Here is a 15,267-nt window from a genome sequence, read left to right on the forward strand (position 1 = left end):
TCCTCAGCTGATGGCCAAATTCAGCTTATTACCAAAAGTGAGAAAGGAAAGAACATGTTTCTGTTTTTATCTGACTATGGTGTAAGGAAACTACTGCATGTGATCGTTGTATGCTGAGCTGTGATTTTTATACAACCTGTTTGGTTCAACTGTGGTGAAATCATAATCCACATCTTATCTCTCTATAAAAATATTATTTTGCATTATGATTGTAACACTTTAGAAGTAAACTGTGCTTCATGACTTATTGTCATAATGAAGTATAAATAATTATCGGAATAATAATAATAATTAATAATCGCAACCGTTTTGCTGAATTTACTAAATGCTATGTAATGTATTTGTATGTTAGAAAAATAGGCAATTACTGAAAGGAAGACTAAACATCTGTGTGAACTCCGTGTCTGTTTCATCTTGTGTAAAAAACAAGTAGCCTACTTATCACACAGAAGGTAGTATGCTTAATTTCGTAGATTAAATGAGGTTTCTGTCACCAGAGCAAGAGGTATTGCTTCAATGGTCTTGTGTTGCATGAAGGAATTGTTTCTGTCTGTCCTGACTTGTTTTTCTCTCTCTATAAAAACTAATTTTCTTAGTCTCAGAGAGAAACTGCACTTTCATATTTGAGGTGTGTTCCTCCCATGCTGCATGCAATAAAAATGATTGGATATGAGTGTTTTTCTCTTTCTATAAAAGAATAATTTCCCCCACAATTATAAATCTAAAATACAAAATGTGAAGCTGCTGCATTGAGAAGTTTCTTACTATATAAACACATATCTTTTGCGAACACAATGTGACAATTTGCACTTGTCTGCATCAACTTTATGTGCCACATCAAAACAAACATGGTGCATGTGAATATAAATGTAATGTGGCTGATTTGTCATTTAATAATCACAGCAAAGCCCTGATTAAATACTGCCAAACAAACTTGAGTTAGCACATTTAAATTAAACATCTTAACAATTTGTCTCTATATTCTACACATTCTTCATATTATAGAAATACTTGAAGCTTATGTTGTTGTGTTAATTTGTGTGTGTGGATTTCTGCATTTAATACTTTCTCTGTGTGGTAATTTTTTATCTATACTGTAACAGTCACTTAAATATACTGTAAACTGTGACCAATTCCCTCACCAAAATAAAGTATTGCCAAGCCTACATAATGATGAGTGCCTGAGAGATTATTATTATCATCATTATTATCTAACTACATCATCTGTCAATGTTTTTCACTGTTTTTTAAAGATTACTTTTTGGGCATTTCCACCTTTAATCACCAAGAGAGCTCAGACATGGAAGGGTAGAGAGGAGGGGAAGACCATAGACTGTATATAAGTCTATGGCGCGCCCTCAACCAACTGAGCTACCCAGGCGCCCCTCTGGCCCCGTTTTGACCATTAAAGCGCCCATATTATGCTCATTTTCAGGTTCATAATTGTATTTTGAGGTTGTACCAGAATAGGTTTACATGGTTTAATTTTCAAAAAACACCATATTTTTGTTGTACTGCACATTGCTGCAGCTCCTCTTTTCACCCTGTGTGTTGAGCTCTCTGTTTTAGCTACAGAGTGAGACATCCCACTTCTGTACCATCTTTGGTGGGAGTCACACATGCGCAGTAGCTAGGTAAGGATCACATCAGCTAGCTATCTGTTTCTCCAGCTTCAGTCAGTACAAAGCAGGATTAGCCAGGAGACTTCTTCTAAACGAGGGCGCACTTCCAACTTTGCGTGGAATACCTGCAGAACAGGGACATGTAAGTATTTCTTTTGTAGATTATGGTGAACTCGTGTGTGTTGTAGCAGTGTTTTGCCATTGAGAACGAGGGGGCTAACCGCTAGCATGCGTTTCGGCTAGTGATGTAGAAAACCCTGCAGATTTTGAACAGCTCACCCGGAGACTGAAGGCAGGTTACATTCAGAAACCTGTATCTCACTCAAAACAGCATGGGTGTTTTTTTCCAAGTTTGTATGCGTGTGGAAGCACCAGATTTTGAATCACCAATTTGTGAAAATATTTGCCACAGTTAGGGGGGCCAGAGGGGGGGGTCGAGGCTTAATATTCGGGGCCACTGGCCACCCTTGGCCCCCCCTAGAACCACCACTGCTTCTCACTCATGCCTCCCAACTCTGCCACAGACACTCTCCTCTCTATTTTGTCGCTTCCTCTGGATTCTTTCTGTCCTCTTACTTTTCGGCAGGCTAGCCCGACCCCTCCAGCTCCATGGTTGTCTAACTCAGTAGCCCGGTTGACACCAGACCCTTCTTTTGGAATTGGAAATTGGAAATTGATTTATTTGAAACAGGGACAATGCACAAATAAACATTAAACTTGTTAAAACAAGAGAATATGTCTTGGGCCAGGTTATAGCAACAATTGCTAATTTCCACCTGTAGTCCCTGGGCAGGTATGACAAATTAAAAAACAATTAACAATTTTAAATATAAATTTCACAGGATTATAAATGACATGGTGTCCATAGTAATTAAAAACAGGCAGTTTAGCAAAAAACGGGTGCCATCAACCCACTCACTCTCTCTCTCCCCCCTCCCAGCTCACACACTCAAACAATTCAGCAGCAGCTTAGGCACATTGGAATACATTTGTAACTGAGCGAATTTACCGGAAGTTCGTCAGGGTTTTCCTAGGCTACTAACTCAGTGCATGCTGAGATGGGCAGCTGAAAGAAAATGGTGAAAGCCATTAATCATCAGTTGCCTAGACCACTGCAACTCACTACTGGTGGATGTGCCTGTATGTGCCATCCGACTTCTGCAGCTCATCCAGAACGCAGCAGCCTAGTTGGTCTTCTACCTACTGAAGTTCTCCCACACTACACTGCTCCTCCACATTCTGCACTGGCACCCAGTGGCTGCTTGAATCCAACTTGTATTATACTCTAAGTCTCTTAAATGTAAGAACACAAAATATGTACAAGTTACTAGAATATTTTTTACATCACCTCTGCTAACCTTGGTTTTATTTAATTTAATTGTATCCGTTTTCTCCATCTTGTGTTTTATGGGTCTTCTGCTGCTATTGTGCCTTATTTGGCTTGGAGTTGACTTCGGCGTTATGATTGTTTGCGTGATCTTGATGGTTCAATAAAGAAAGGCGGTGGTGGGAAGTTTGTGCAGCATCGAGTTTGCAGTTCGCACTCCGGACCAAGAGGCGGCGGTAACGCACTCCCACGTTGTTTACCATCCGTCATAGAAGCGGAAGTAAAGCAACGTACACATTAACGCTGGCGGTGATCACACGTGGGTACAGAAGTTTATCAGAGTAATGTGGTGTAGTCTTAATTAGGAAACATGTCGAAGAGGCAGGCAGCCATGTCAGAAGAAAGTACCGTTACTGAAGTGGTACTCGAGGAGGAGGATGTCCAGGAACCACCGCCAGAGACCAGACGGACCCGCAGCGGCCGCAAAGTGCGCACTCCTGCCGCACTGTTGGACTCACAACCCCCGGCGAGGACTCCCAGCAGGCGGACCAGGAGGTCTGTCCTCCAGGAGCTGCCGGCTGTAGAAGAGAAAAACACGGAGAATTCAGGGCAAAAACTCGAGAGTCTGCCTGCCGAACCGGAGCCGTGTAACGTGTCCGAGCCAGCGAAGCTGCACACGGAGGCTGCAGCAGATACAGACAGAGTGGACGTTAACGGTAACGGGCCTACACCGGTAGAAACTGCACCCTCGAGTTCCGAGGCCGTCCCAAAGAAGAAGCATCGTTCGGGTTCAAGTGGGAAACCATTAACTCCGGTCATTCCGCTGGGAAAACCCAAATCTGGGAGAGCGTGGAAGGACCGCAACAAGCAGAGGTGTGTGACAGTATAGTGAAGTAACTAAGTACATTTGACGTTACTCAAGTACTGTAATTAAGTAACTTACTTGTTTTTATTTTATACCATTTGTCCTTCCCTACATTTAAGAGAAATGTCGTTAGGAAGATCGCGGACAGAGAATGTGACATTCATTATGGAAAGCTGCAGCATGATAACAGTCATGAATCTGTAACGTTAAATGATGCTGATATTTAAATTAGGATTGAGTATCAAACCTCAGTACTTTGAATACTACTGACCGCATTGTGTCCTTATCAGCGCATGTCAAATCAGTCATCCGTATTGAAAGTTGGCTTCTTAAAATCTATTTCAATCATAATTGTGTCACCATTTAGGTAACGTGATTGTTTGGCAGTTAGTGTTACAGCAAAAGATGTAACACATGAAGCTTGGTTTATTTCACTGAATGAAAAATTATTTTAAAATGTTTATACTGAGCAGAGCAAACACTTTTTTGTATCAAAAGTCCACCAGTATTTAACATTTGTGTTTGTTCATCTCACTTCAATTTTATTGCTGCAAAATGGGATTGCCAAGCAGACAAACTGACCAACACGTATAATAATCGATCGATACTTGGCGTCTGTGTATCGATGCAGTATTGCCATGGAAATTAACCGCAATATATATCGATTGAGAACAATTTCACATTTGCAACAACGACCTGTCACATTCACACAGTTTCACAGTCTGATCTGCTGGCCACTGAGCAGCTCCACTGGAGCGGTTGGGGTTAAGGGCCTTGCTCAAGGGCACCTCACTAGTGGTCACTTTCCCCACCCAGATTTTATTCTGCCGGTCGGGGGATTGAACCGGCGACCTCCCGGTCCTTAACCCCCTAGGCCACCACTGCCCCTAATATTATGCTGTATAGATTTTTTCCCCCACCCCTATATAATAATTATGAAATTCAGTGTTTCTGTATCAATTACATTTGTCAGTCTTTACTGCCACCGCAGTCCCTAGCCTCATGTTCCTTACATGGAAATAATTGCAGTGATGTTTTGGGATTGAAAGAGTTGGATCGGTGCATCCCTACTTTCATGGGATGCTTTATGAATGAGACACTGTTACAATTTGTCTTGTATTATCTAAAAACCTGCTTTATGTGATTTTTGTCTTTTAGGTTCTCTGCAATGGTGAGAGATAAACCGCTGTGCTCTTCTTGGGAAAAGAAGATGGAGGCCAAGCGGGAGAAGGAGCTGGTGAAACAGTATACTTTGAAGCTTAAAGAGGACAAAGCCAGAGAGAAAGAGGTACAGCTGTGTGAGGATTTAACCCCTGTAATGTTTAAGTATTTGCACCTTTTTTCATTGATGCTATTTTTCCGTGCTTTATAGGAAAAGAGGAAAAGGAGAGAAGACAACTTGAAACGTCGCGCAGAGAACGAACGCAAATCAGAGATTGTGCAAGTGGTATGTCAACTGTTATTGTCTACACAAAAAGGTCTATAGGCATCTAGTAGGTTACATATGTTTTGTGACACATTTGAGTCGCATTAAAGTTATGGAGAAGAAAATTCTAAACTGCTTCAGAATTTCATTTGTGCAATAAAAAGAGCTTATCAAGTGAAAAGTTGTTAATTAGCAACGCAAGCACACACAATCTTTCCATCAGTGATTTGACCTTTTGTTCATATTCTCCCGTCTCTTTTGTATCACAGATCAAGAACACAGCAAAGATCAAGAGGATGAAGAAGAAACAACTCAGGAAGATTGAGAAGAGAGACACTCTGGCTCTGCTGCAGAAGTCACAGAAGCATCAAGTAAAAGCCAAAGGGCAAAAAAGTCACAAGGTTGACCAAGATTTGACCTAAAGACTGTGAGATAATAAAAATGCACCTGTTCAGTACTTTGCCTACATGTCTTATATTTGGATGTCTGAAATACAACAAACGCGTTTCTATGGGAGGACGTATTTCCACATTAAAAGACAACAATGAGCGCTAAAGTGATCATCAATAAACTGTTAAGATTCAACCTTTTCTGTTTTGTTTTTGGCGTTATAAGTATCCTATTTTGCTTTGCCTGTTTCTGTTAAATTCTCATAAAAGCCTGTAAAACATAACATATGACCGACTTTGTTTCACTTGCAGGATTTTATATTAAATAAAATTTAAATTCTTACTGTTCATCAAATTGTCACACTAATTGATGACCGGGAAAGCTGCACACAGGTTAAAAAAAAACGTACAATGAAGGTATGCTCAATTTTAAATATGCATCATTAGCACAACAATAAGTAGAATATGTACTTTTCCTTTTAAGTTGAGGTGCTCTGAGTATTGTGACATCTAAATTCCTTTTCATAAATGGCATGGAATGTAACCCGTAAAACGCAGAACTCAAAAGATTGATCAAAACGACAGGATGACGGTCCTGGCAGAAAAGGAATTTAGTGGTCAAAGGCAAATTCTCGGTTGCCGTTGTCACAACAGCCTCAGTGTTCGCATCAAATTTAAGATGGTCATCAAAAATAGGACCCAAATATGATGAAATGGGTGCTGAGAAATAAGAATTTTTAGTCAACTGAAAGGAAAATTAATCAGCAATTATTTTTGAAAATGTATTAATTGCTTTTCCGTTGATCATTTCAGTCATTCATCCAAATATGAGAGTGAAATACTCATTGGCACCAGCTTCTCAAATGTGAGGTTTTGGTCCTTTTTTATTTTATATGATAGTGAATATCTGAGTTTTTGACTGTACGTCTAACAAAACAAGCAATTTGAAGGTGTAGACCTGGGCTTTGGGAAATAATAGTAAATGAAGACTTATTTTTTAGATACTTCATAGACAAAACTATGTATCTGATAATCTAACCCTGGTTTAGATTATCAGATACATATACACGTCTTCAACGTTTTTTTAGGCCAAGGACCCCTTAGCTGAAAGAGACGGAGCAGGGACCCCATATTGTATAAAATTAATTGCAAATTAAACTGGGCCTACAATAACAAGTAGAGCCCTTACACATACCTTTTTATGGTACATGTATACAATACTAAGCTAGTAAAATAATTATTGACATTCATATATTTATACATCATGTTTTAATGTTAAACATGTGAATCCTTAAGCTTAACTGTATCTGTCGATGGCTACCTTACCTACAGACCAGTAACCTGTCATCAATGTTATGTAAATAAAAAATAAAATAAAAAAAACTAACACTAATAGGCCTACTTAACTTTGCTAATATGTTGGACTCATGTTTATGTATATTTTCAGACATTTTAACTAAAAAAAATGTTTGATTATTGAACAATTACTTGGTGGCAATGGTCAGTTTGTGTCATTATATGGCTTAAGCTGATATAAGTGTGTGGGAGGTTTGGGTGTGGACACTGTCTCTAATGTCAGATACACTGTTTTGTTTTTTTCCCGAAATGTTAAGCAAGAGGCTGCTGTCATGGGACCAGATGACGGTTCACAGAATTGCAGACACTCCGCAGTAACTCAATCTTGATGTTTAGGCTCTGTACTCCTCAGTTGGATTTCAAAGTAAACTACGACTATGAGATTAAAGTGAGACCATAAAGACTAAGTAACACAATCTAACTCATATAAAAAATTCCAGGTTAGTCTCACTGAGATATAAAATCTCTTTTTCAAGAGAGACCTGGCCAAGATAGCAGAACAAACATATACAACAATTTACAATCACAAAACAACTGAATTCGTTTCTAAGAATTTCAGCATGTCACATAAGATTCCAATGGTTTTATCTCAAACGCACAGTACCTTAGAAATAAATTCAATATTCCATTATCCTGTAATTGCCACCGGTGTTCAGCGAAAGTCACTCTGAAAGTGCTAATGCTTTAAAGGTACAAACGGTACCACATTTCGGTACCTGAGAGCACGTAAGCGCAAGTTTATCTGCAGGGTTGGGTAGTAACGGATTACATGTAATCTGGATTACGAAATCAGATTACAAAAATCAAGTAACTATAATCAGCCCAGATTACAATAAAAAAATGTGTAATCATATTACAGTTACATTGTTGAGGATTACCTGATTGCATCTTATCATGCAAACAATGCAACTTTTTTTTTTTTTTTTTAGTTAGATCACACCGGAATGCTTTAATGAGAGCAAAAAGATTTCTTAGATGTAATAAAATAATGAAGAGAAAAATAAAATGATAATTCACTGATCAATTCTGTGGCGGTGTCTTTTATTTAAGGTGCATATTTATTGAAATGATATAAGAGTAATCCTAAAGTAATCAGATTACATTACATGTTTTGGGTAATCCAACTGATTACGTTACTGATTACAAAAATGACCATGTAATTTGTAGTCAGTAATGGATTACATTTCAAAGTAATCTGACCTAACCCTGCTTATCTGACCTCTCTGCATATTGACAGAGAGCGGAGCTCCGACACACACACACACACACACACACACACACACACACACACACACACGTGCAGAGGTGCGGACGGAGTAAACTCGAGCAAACTCGAGCAAACTACGTCAGCTCTGCAGTTTTGTTGAAGTCACAGTGAGTCACGGCAATGCCGACAAAGTGGTTTCAAGTGTGGTTACAGTTTTTCAAAACTTCATACAGACAGCGTTTGCTGCGATATGATGTTAATGGAGATGCGAAAGTGGTCGCGGTGCTGTTGACGTTACACTTCCTCTGAGACAAGCAGGCACAACAGTGGTTTCTATGCCCTGGTGACTGACTGACAAGCTGAGGTTGTAAGGCAAGGCAACTTTATTTCTACAGCAACTTTCAGCAACAAGGCAATTCAAAGTGCTTTACATAAAACATTAAAGAGCAGTTAAAAACATTCATGATGAAAATAAAACTAAAAAAGAATAATATACAAATACAAGAATAAAAGTTACAGTGAGTAAGAAATGAATAATTATTCAATTTAACAGGTTGCAGGGATGGGTTTGGGAGGAGAGAGGGAGGGGTTTTATTTTTATGTTATGTTTGTTTAATTTCTTTAGAGTGTAAAATATTCTAAATAAATAACATAATGTTCTAAGTAAATAGGATAAATAGGTTTGGAATTATTTTCACAACTGAAATAATTGTTTTGTAAAAAAAAAAAAAAAATCCTAAAGGAAACACTGTTGACACATAAGTTTGAGTGACACATAACTTTTGTAACACAGCATCTACTTAAATGAATGCATCACAAGACTCTGGTTTCAATCCAAAACGGTGTTCACCCAGAATAACAGAGTAAATTTGAAGAGCAGGTTGCACACAGAGACCCTGCTTTTTCCCTCACATTTATTCTCGTTCCAGAGACTTTAACTGATATTCAACATTAAAGTAGACACTACGGTCTTTGTGTCACATTGAGAGACAACTCCTTCAGTTCGTCACCAACCTGTTTGCTTCGTAAATTCTTTCAGTTGCAGTAGAATAATCTGCCATCCTTCAAAACGCACGGATAAACAAAGCAATTTGTTTCACTGAGGTGACAGATGTGGAAGGAATGATCATCCTTCGAACACTTTGAAAGCTGGGTCTTTCACATCATTTTTCATGTAGGTCATTCATTGTATAAAGGCAGCGACAAACTCACTACGGTCTTTGTGTCACATTGAGAGACAACTCCTTCAGTTCGTCACCAACCCGTTTGCTTTGTAAATTCTTTCAGTTGCAGTAGAATAATCTGCCATCCTTCAAAACGCACGGATAAACGAAGCAATTTGTTTCACTGAGGTGACTGATGTGGAAGGAATGATCATCCTTCGAAGCTGGGTGTCTTTCACATCATTTTTCATGTAGGTCATTCATTGTATAAAGGCAGTGACAAACTCAGAGCTTAAGTGAGAGGTGCACATCTGAAGGTGAACTAATCAAAGTGCGAGCTGAGAGAAAGCAGTATTCACATCACAGCTAAGGGCAGCTACACAAGTCAAACCCAGATACGTTTTGTAAGTACAGTAATTTTCTGTCTTTTAGTGTACTGGTTTTATTGCATTATTCAGATTTATTTTTTAGTATGATCTTCTTTTTTTTAGAAATGTCTGATAGACTTAGTCTTAATAACTGCATGGTAAGTGGAAGGAACTGTTCTGTTTGATCACGTGAGAAAATATAATTTTTCTTTTTTTCTTTTAGATGTAACAGAGATTAAAAATGCTTCTGCTAGTTCTGATACAGCTCCTGCTCATCGGTAAGTCAATCATGTTTTTATTGTTGTTAAAGTGTAGGGCTGTATTGTTGTTACGATATGCACAAAATATCTAATTGCAATTATTTTGACTGATATTGCAATTGTGATATGATTTACGATATTGGAGGGAATGATTTTTGTATCATTATTTTAATTTTCATTGAAAAATATTAAAATAAAAATTATTATTGTGTGATTTTTGCGAGGATCTGTACCAGACAAAGAATTTTTCTTTAGTCTGTAGGATATGATTTGTATGTCGGGGTGGCTCTGCAGCACCACAATACTTAAGGGGTAACTACTGTTTTTTTTTCAAACCTGGACCCTATTTTCCTATGTTTTTGTGTCTAAGTGACTGATAGGAACAACAATCTTTGACATTGGTCCAGTATTAAGCAAGATCGCTGCAGTCGGCAGCGCCGAAACAAGCTACAATTAAAGTTAATAGGGCAATTGTGCAGCTTGTATTTACCTTTATAAAAGTGCTTGTTTTGCCACTGACAGGCTCAGATTAATATTCTAAGTGTCTGAAAACATTATGGAAAGGATTTCTAAGGAGGCCGACCTTTCTGTTAGAGTAAGATTCTTTTTTTTTAAACATAAAAACATCCGCGAAATTGCGTTCCCTTAAGCCACCAGACACCATGTAAATAAACAGTAATTTTTAGGAAAATACACTTCATTCAAAGTCGACAGAAACAAAATATACATACATGTGAAAATATGTTGGCCCTATACACACTAAAAGTATTGTTTCTTTAAATGAAGTCTGGTGGGTTTAGTTTAAACAGAAAAGTCTCAAAGAGGTTTTAAAAAGTCCTCTCTCTGTAGGGATCCTTTCCATAATGTTGTCAGACACTTAGAATATTAATCGGAGCATATCAGCGGCAAAATAAAGCACTTTGAGTGGACCAAATTGACGATGCACATTTGCCCCATAAGGTTTCATTGCAGCTTGGTCTGTGGCTGCCGGTTACAGCGTTCACGCTTAATACTGGACCAGTTTCAAAGATTGTTGTTCCTATCAACCACTTACACGCAAAAACAGGGAAATAGAGTCCAGGTGGAAACAAATGGTTGTTACCCTTTAATTCAGAATGGTTGATAAAATTGCGATTAATTGTGCAGCCCATTACAGTGCATTACAATTTTTGGAAAAGGGACACAGTCTTCTATTATATTAATGTATTATTTATTGATTAATAGCATCAGCAAATGCTCAGATTTCATCAACTGCAGAAGCCACAACTGCAGCAGCTACGACCGCCGTAGCCACCACAGCCGCAGCTACGACTGCAATAGCCACGACGGCCGCAGCCACCACCGCAGCCACAACGGCCGCAGCCACCACCGCCGCAGCCACGACGGCCGCAGCCACGACGGCCGCAGCCACCACCGCCGCAGCCACGACGGCCGCAGCCACGACGGCCGCAGCCACCACCGCCGCAGCCACGACCGCAGTAGCCACGACCGCCGCAGCTACAACTGCCGTAGCAACGAAGACAGCAGCGATAACGACAAACACCACTGCCACTAACACTGCTGCTGCACATGCTGGGATCACGTACATGAGCAGTCTGGTTGTGTGTCACTTCAGTGTCATTCTCTACAAGTTCCCATTTGCACTGTAACTTGGTTGTGTTGCCTTTATCTATTTTTACAGAATACAGTCATTTATGTTAATATATAACCTAATGGCCATGTTATGAAGCGCTCGTGTTGATAGGTTTAGAAAATCTAGATGATTCAGTGTGTTAAAATGTTAATAATAAATGTTTAGTAGAACTCGGAACATCTCGGTTTGTGTCTTTTTATTGTCATCACTTTTAAAGTCATTAAAAAATATTCAACTGTGATTTTTCAAAGCTTCTCTTGCACAGTTCACAGTCACTTTTGTCCCTTAAAAAACATGGTAAAATTAGTTGATATACCGACTTTTGAAAAAAAGTATATACAAAGTCTGTCTGCACAAAAGTTATCATCTGCATACTTTCATCCTCGCTCAGTAATTGCAAAATCAAATTTTCCACATTATACGTTTCTTCTAATGTCTGTTTTGACAATCAGGCAGTGAGAAAAGGCTTCTATAATTAATTACCTCAGAATGTACCCTGGGTGTGTCACCATCCATCACAATGAATTGTTGAGACTGAGACTATTTGCCAAAGTGACACCGTTTCAAAAAACAGGGCTCACCCACATTAAAAGAACAGAAAGAATGAAAATAATGTTTCCTTTAACACACACAAAGCAAATGCTTGTCTACATTACAAATGGGGTGAAGTGTGTAATGATCAAGGACAAGTCCTGGCTAACATGGTCAGATAAACCCACTAAGGGCCTTGAGTCAAAAATCTAATGTGGGCCCCTTAATTGCAGCTCAATTATATTCTGACTAGAGTCCCAGAAACAAATCAGTACTCCTGTGCTGAAATGGGTTAATGTTTGCTGTGTGTCAATTAGTTTGTGGTAATTTAAACCAAAGTGAATGCCAATGAATCCCTCAGAGAAGATGAATGGCTCTTGATTAATCACTTTATATAGGTCCCCAAAGGACGATTCGATTGGTAGGTCAGTGAAACAACCACAGGATATAGCTAAACATAAGACACAACGTAAACAATGAGTGCAAAATAAAAAAAAATTAAACATAGAGTATAGGTGGGTTAGAACTGACATGTTAGCTAAATTTCAGGGTCACTGAGAAACTCAGATACAGGAATCATGGTGTGAAACTACCTGCACAGGTACAGTAGGCTATATGTAATGGGTGGGCGGTGTCAATAATCCATGTGTGACTTGTATGAACCGTCAACAGAAATTAAAAAGGCACGTTTGAAAAATGGAAAATCTCTGGGGGTGTGACGTTAGAAAGAAGTGAGCTTACCAGACCCATAGATATACATAATAAAAGCCTTTATTATGTATATCTATGACCAGACCTCTGTGGCCCGCTCCTTATCTATGCTTGAGACTAGCAGCTCCAGGCTACATTAGCCGCCCGCTACTAGCACACCTGACCCAACTATCGGCGGTCGAGCTGCATTGTGGGTATAGTAGAGGCCAGGTTTTTTTGGAATAAGAAAAGATGATCTCTGGTTCTGCTGATTTGAATTTGATACAATTTGATATATATATATATATATAAAATGCCTCAGCATTATAAAGCATTACACGTGTCGTTATCGATATCATGACATATTATATATATATATATATATATATATATATATATATATATATATATATATATATATATATATATATATGTCGTTATCAAATGTGGTGAAACCATTAGGAAAATGTGAATAAGGTCTTCATGGAGGCCTACACCAGTAGGCTAATGCAGATAATTTGGACTAACGCCGTTTAACCACAGGGTGGCGGTATGGCACAATCTTTAAGGATGTCTCTGGTCAACAGTTTTAAATAAAGTCAAAGATAACTTCTGAGCACATTTGTGATATGGCCATAAATGAATCGGTACAACAAATCATTTGTGTAACTTGTATGAGTTAGAAATATAACAACAATTTTGCATCAAATGTATACCTGAAGTATTAGATAACTGGATCATATTCAGGGTAGAATTGTTTTTAACAGTGGCCGTGTTGGCTCAGTGGTAGAGCAGGCGCACATACACTGAGAGGTTTATTCCTCGACGCAGAGGTCCAGGGTTCAAATCTGACCTGTGACAATTTCCTGCATGTCTTCCCCACCTTTCTTACCTAGCTGTCCTGTCAAAAATGAAAGATGGAAAAGCGCCCCCCCCCTGAATTTTTTTTTTTTTTAATGAAAGACATTTTGACTGTGTATGCAAGGAAAACACTCAAATCTTTCCAAAACTTGGAAATTTTATTTACAGTTCAAGTCAGTCACATGCAACATTTTCTTCAAATGAATAAACATGAAATTAGCAAAAACAAGAAAAGGAAAAAAAAGCATATTATTTTCTTTTAAAATAGCAATATACAAAAATAGAGCTTACAAATACTGTACAGCAATTGTCTCCAAAAATATTCTGCTGCAGAATTCTTAGTTTTACAAACAATGTCTGTGAGAGTCCACAAACATAATCAGTGTTAACAAAAAGGGGTGTGAGGGTAGGGGAAAGTGTTGGAAGGGCACTACGAGAGCTCCAGAGGAATAAATAACACACAATAAGAACAAGAGGAAACTTCACTTCAGGGAGGCAGTGATAGAGATTAATAATCATTAATGGTCTGGTCGCTAAAACCAACCATGTAAATATAATGAAACCCCTCCTCTACAGAGGATGTGGGTACCACATTTTTTTTTTTTTTTTTTTTAATAACACAGTATTGTCATATTCTTCCAGAACACTGTCTGCCATCAAATATTGTGCCCTAAAGGGACAATCGTATAAATGTTTCTCTGATGCCATCATTCATTTGCTTTCTACTCTGAGTATCAGTATACTTTTAATGTGAAGCGTGTGTTCCTGACTGTCATATTTCATCTTGTCTATTTATAATTACAGTTCACTCAGAAGCAGCACGGACATCAATAGTTATTTCAGTGGCGGGAAGCCATTTATTACTATGGCTGGCTCAGTTTCCATTCTTTTTTGGCCATAATGTGACAGAGACTCTCCCCTATCTCGTTTACATTTACAACATCCTTTCTTATTGGCTGGGACTTTGATTTATAACAGTTCATTTTGGGTTGGCACTTTGTTTACAGTGGGATTAGGACGGCACACAGGGAGGAAACGGGGAAGTTCAGGTGGAAAGGCTAAAAGTGTTTACAATCAAACACTTACGATGGCCAAATGGCAGGAAGTGTTCAGCTGCCATTTAGTTTATATGAAGGGGCCTTTTGTTGTGCACCCTATGTATAAATACACTACTACTGATACTATGGTCTACATACATTTAATAATGGTGATATCAGTGGCAACTGGACTATGCAAAAAGGCATGCTTTCAAATTACATCTCCTCCTATTCTTGTCTTTCTCTTGTGAACCTTACATTCCAAGACAAAGCTTTAAGACTTGTTATTAGCACTGAGCTACAAAATATGTTGTCTTTTAGGGATAGTGGCAGACATACTTGCCCATGTACAGTATAGTTTATATAGACATTTTGGGAATAATGGTATGAAGGAGAATGTTGGTTCTCATATTGTAAAATGTGCAGTGAGATATAAGTTTAACCAAAGACTTAGAAGCAAAAAGGTACCAAACACTGTACATCACACACCATACTGAAGCTTACATTGCTGATTTTCCTCAACATAAAGCCA

The 15,267-nt window shown here is 38.5% G+C and overlaps 2 protein-coding genes across 2 annotated transcripts; both read left to right on the top strand.

Annotated features, from left to right (window-relative positions):
• Window positions 1-3,198: 3,198 nt before the first annotated feature.
• ccdc86 (coiled-coil domain containing 86) lies at window positions 3,199-5,911 on the top strand. The gene is made up of 4 exons (XM_031277038.2): window positions 3,199-3,822; window positions 4,973-5,102; window positions 5,187-5,261; window positions 5,510-5,911. Exons 1-4 carry the CDS (start codon window positions 3,320-3,322, stop codon window positions 5,660-5,662), a joined length of 861 nt encoding a protein of 286 aa, XP_031132898.1. The 5' UTR covers window positions 3,199-3,319; the 3' UTR covers window positions 5,663-5,911.
• Window positions 5,912-9,617: 3,706 nt separating this feature from the next.
• Window positions 9,618-11,785, top strand: LOC116034376 (antifreeze protein Maxi-like). The gene is made up of 3 exons (XM_031277059.2): window positions 9,618-9,759; window positions 9,947-10,001; window positions 11,208-11,785. Exons 2-3 carry the CDS (start codon window positions 9,965-9,967, stop codon window positions 11,630-11,632), a joined length of 462 nt encoding a protein of 153 aa, XP_031132919.1. The 5' UTR covers window positions 9,618-9,759; window positions 9,947-9,964; the 3' UTR covers window positions 11,633-11,785.
• Window positions 11,786-15,267: the final 3,482 nt, after the last annotated feature.

This window comes from Sander lucioperca, chromosome 4, assembly GCF_008315115.2.
Source record: "Sander lucioperca isolate FBNREF2018 chromosome 4, SLUC_FBN_1.2, whole genome shotgun sequence".
Taxonomy (NCBI): Eukaryota; Metazoa; Chordata; class Actinopteri; order Perciformes; family Percidae; genus Sander; species Sander lucioperca.

Bases quoted from the DNA above. Each gene is read 5' to 3' on its own strand.
- ccdc86 (XM_031277038.2), top strand. From the start codon at position 3,320: ATGTCGAAGAGGCAGGCAGCCATGTCAGAAGAAAGTACCGTTACTGAA. The intron at 5,103-5,186 runs GTACAGCTGTGT...CGTGCTTTATAG, and splicing joins ACAAAGCCAGAGAGAAAGAG to GAAAAGAGGAAAAGGAGAGA. The intron at 5,262-5,509 runs GTATGTCAACTG...TTTGTATCACAG, and splicing joins AATCAGAGATTGTGCAAGTG to ATCAAGAACACAGCAAAGAT.
- LOC116034376 (XM_031277059.2), top strand. From the start codon at position 9,965: ATGCTTCTGCTAGTTCTGATACAGCTCCTGCTCATCG. The intron at 10,002-11,207 runs GTAAGTCAATCA...ATTGATTAATAG, and splicing joins GATACAGCTCCTGCTCATCG to CATCAGCAAATGCTCAGATT.